This window comes from Hakea prostrata, chromosome 2 (assembly GCF_041222555.1).
Source record: "Hakea prostrata isolate BN-2017 chromosome 2, UWA_Hpros_2, whole genome shotgun sequence".
Lineage (NCBI taxonomy): Eukaryota > Viridiplantae > Streptophyta > Magnoliopsida > Proteales > Proteaceae > Hakea > Hakea prostrata.
Window position 1 is genome coordinate 7,638,685 of NC_142601.1, and position 3,413 is coordinate 7,642,097.

Consider the following 3,413-nt stretch of genomic DNA (forward strand, 5'->3'; position numbering starts at 1 on the left):
TGCTGAAAACGGGAGAGACTGAGAGAAAGTCTTCTATTATTACATAGAGAGAGAGAGAGAGAGGAGCTCGGGAAAAACGCACTCCCAAACTACAACTACGTTGACGTTATCGCCGGCTAACTTTGACGATGGTCAACTAATTTCTTTCTGTAATTTCCTACGGAGTTTCAGTTTCAAACCAAGAAATGATTGGAATGCGAGAAAACAACTGGTAACATGCATGAGTGATGAGTCTCTGTCTCTCTCTTACTTTTCCGATTGGATTGTCAAGTTGCTTCTCTCACATCGTCACATGCACTGTCTTCTGTTTCTGTCTCTTCTTTCTCACCTTTTTCTCTCTGGTAATTTCGGTAACTGTTCTTCTTTCTCTCTCTCATTTCGTTGATTCCCAGAAAGCTCAGCAAGCCGGATTCGTTGCGAAAGCTTTCAGATTTCCCTGCCACATGATGTAAAGGACACCAGACTAAGAAGAACACATGGGTTTCAGCAATTAGTGGTTGCCATTGCTATAATGGTGGCTGAGATCTCCGATGGTGGAAGCAAACCTCACCAGTTCTTGCGGTAGAAATGGTCTGCCAACATCTCCTCCTACTCCAAGAAAATCTCTAGTCAAGCTATGCTCTACTTGGTTTGCATTTGAACCTGTAATTCCGTGGATCTTCAATTTTGCTCCACCTTGTTGTGATCTCATCAGATGATCCAGTTGGTTATTAGGTGCTTCTGCTAACGAGCTTAAGTTCAACCCACCCATCACTCCATCAGCATGAGATTGTACCAGATCGTTCATGAGATTCTTTGAAGGGCTGAGACCTCCAAATCCACCAAGAAATGAAGGGTTATTAGGGTTGTTGTTGCTGCCTTCGCCATTAATGTTCATACTGCTTCTTGTGGAACCCATCTGAGCTGCCTTCTGTAGAAGGGCTGTGGCCGACATTGGAGTTGAACTGGATTGATTAGTAGAAGTGTTGGATGAATACAACGATGCTAAACTTTCAACCAGAGGACCTCTGTGGTTGTTGACGTTATTTTGACTTTCATCCTTCAATCCCCTTGGAGATGTGGATAAAGAGAGACTGGCGGCCGCCGCCGTCGAAGGCGGCGGAGGCCGGCTAAGCCACTGCAGCTGAGGCTGAGGTTGCATGCATCCACCATACTCCATCATGGAAGAAGATGGACTGAAAAGGTTTGGAGACGCCATTTGTACCAACTCAGGCAAGCTAGTGGAGCTAGGATTCAAGAAAGCATTTGAATTTGCAACATCTATCGGGTTCATGGCCTGATGATCCAACCAAAGTGACAACTTGGGTTTTTGCTGATGAGGATTTGATGGATCTAGAGTGTTATTGGTGAATAAAGCTTGGTTCAGTTGTGATATTCCTGTGGCATCTTCTCCTCCTCTTCCTCTGCTGCCAAAGCCGTGAGGCAGATTCATGCTCTGAGTAGTGTTGTTGTTCATGGAATCAGTTCTGCAGTTTAAATTCTGCAGTTCTTCAGTTGAAGTGAACCTGGCACTCTCCTCTGCAAGAGCATCACAGAAGGCCCTGTGGGTGATGAAACTATCCTTCCTATTTCATACAAAAACAAAAACAAACACAAGATTTATAATTTATACTGGTTGCAATAAATAGGGTTGCATTAAATTGGAACTAAAATTCCCTCACTCGTGAGCATTTATTTCTAATTCTTCCATTACTACCATACAAGGTTTGATGTTGAAACAAGAATAAATTAAACTAAGATTTGACCCAGAAGTAGAAACTAAGAAGAAGGAGGAGAAATTTAATACCTAGAGAAAAGTGTTCCGCAGTCACATTTATACTCTCGAGTTCCACAAGTCTTAGTATGAGCTTTCCAATCTGACTGCACGGCGTATTTCTTGGAGCATTTCTCACATTTCCATTTCTTTTCTCCATGTTTTCTGCTGAAATGTTTCTTGATCCCAGTTAGATCTCCAAGTGCTCTTGATGGATCGTGATGCACGCAGCTTTCTTCGGGGCATATGTAAACCCTTTTCCTCACCTCCTTGCTTGTTCTCTGCCTGAGCTTCCATGGTAGATTATGCCCTCTCCTGTGAAGCTGTAGGTTCTGGTCTCTCTGGAAACCCTTGTTGCAGATTTCACAGACGAATCTGTTTGTGGCCATGAGAGTCTTCGGTGATAAAGCTATCACCTCGGCATCTGGATCTGTTAATTAACTGACTGATCAGTAGAAAGCTGCAGCCAAACAGAAAAGAAAAAAAGAAAGCTACCCAGAAATTAAAAGGAAAAAAGTGTAAAAAGGCTTAGCTCACCTGGAGTTCCTGGGAGATTTCTCTTCTTCTTCACCACTGGAGGGGGATTGGGAGGAAGGTTATTAGGGTTTGGATTATTGGTTTCTTGATGAGCAAAACCTCTGATGGAAGTGGGAATAGAAAGCCCATCTCCAGACATCATCTGCATAGTCGATTATGAGAACAAACTGAATTAAGTTGCACTGGATCGAACAAGACAACTAAGAGTCTTGTTCAAGCTAGCTTGGACGAAACAAGGCCAAAACAAGAGTTTAAATTATATATATTCTTCTCCAAAATCCAAAGAAGAACACAAAAACACCCAGAAAATGCTAAAATCCAGGGTATATTCAAGTCTTCAATCTGAATTTCTACCCAAAAAACAAAAATAATCGAGAACCCAAACTCACTCTAATCCAACAAAAGAAACCCAACAGCTAGCCCAGCAAAGAGACTCTACAGTATCAGACACTCTTCTTAGTTCTCACAGATAGAAGATCCTCCTTAACCTTGTTTGAATGCAAGAAAAAACCAAAAACCCATGAAAGCTAAAAGAATATTATTTCACCACTCTCTCTCTCTCTCTCTCTCTCCTTCCTTATCCTACACGCCTTCTCAACAAAGTCGGTCAGCCTTTAGACTTAACTGGACCACCGCCCCTCTCTCTCTCTCTCTCTCTCTCTCTCTCTCTCTCTCTCTCTCTCTCTCTCTCTAGCACACGCACACTTATTAATTTTGTGTTGGTGTGTCCTTTTTAGGGTTACGCCTTATGAGGCCAAACTGCTTCTTTCTGCTTGGGTCATTCATTGAGGTATTGTGAACCGTCTGATCAAGATCTTGATTGAGATACCGTTTCCACAGTTGAGAAACTAGCAGTTGATATCAAAATCTCCACAGAAATGTGCAATCTGACTATTTAAAATTTCGCTGAATGGTTCATGGGAGAAAGATCAATGGGTTGAATTTTTATTTTTTTTTTTCTTTTTTTGAGGGGAGAGGAGAGAGAGAGAGAGAATGAGGGAAATAATTTAAGTAGTAAAGGATAAAAAGGGGTGATAAAGTAAGAAGAGGTGAGGTGAGAGAAGGTAAGTCTTCTCAAATCTCAAGTACAATTTGAAGGAAAAAGCTTAAATTCTAAAAAGGT

At 41.8% G+C, this 3,413-nt stretch overlaps 1 protein-coding gene across 2 annotated transcripts; it reads right to left on the reverse strand.

The window, feature by feature from the left end:
• Positions 1–209: 209 nt before the first annotated feature.
• Positions 210–2,851, reverse strand: LOC149023560 (zinc finger protein JACKDAW-like). Of its 2 annotated transcripts, XM_089144100.1 has the most exons (4): positions 2,680–2,851; positions 2,291–2,432; positions 1,787–2,183; positions 210–1,565 (listed from the first exon to the last, which is right to left on the reverse strand). In XM_089144100.1, the coding sequence occupies exons 2-4, from the start codon at positions 2,430–2,432 to the stop codon at positions 491–493; spliced, it is 1,614 nt and encodes a 537-aa protein (XP_089000226.1). In that variant the 5' UTR covers positions 2,680–2,851; the 3' UTR covers positions 210–490. The 2 variants fall into 2 exon arrangements, with proteins under 2 accessions (XP_089000226.1, XP_089000224.1); XM_089144098.1 differs by having other exon boundaries at positions 2,291–2,851.
• Positions 2,852–3,413: the final 562 nt, after the last annotated feature.

What these genes read in the sequence shown, in the direction of transcription:
- LOC149023560 (XM_089144098.1), bottom strand. Translation starts at nt 2,438, where the DNA reads ATGCAGATGATGTCTGGAGATGGGCTTTCTATTCCCACTTCCATCAGA. An exon ending in AAATCTCCCAGGAACTCCAG is followed by an intron (nt 2,184 to 2,290) that starts GTGAGCTAAGCC and finishes GTTAATTAACAG; the next exon opens with ATCCAGATGCCGAGGTGATA. An exon ending in TGCGGAACACTTTTCTCTAG is followed by an intron (nt 1,566 to 1,786) that starts GTATTAAATTTC and finishes TGTATGAAATAG; the next exon opens with GAAGGATAGTTTCATCACCC.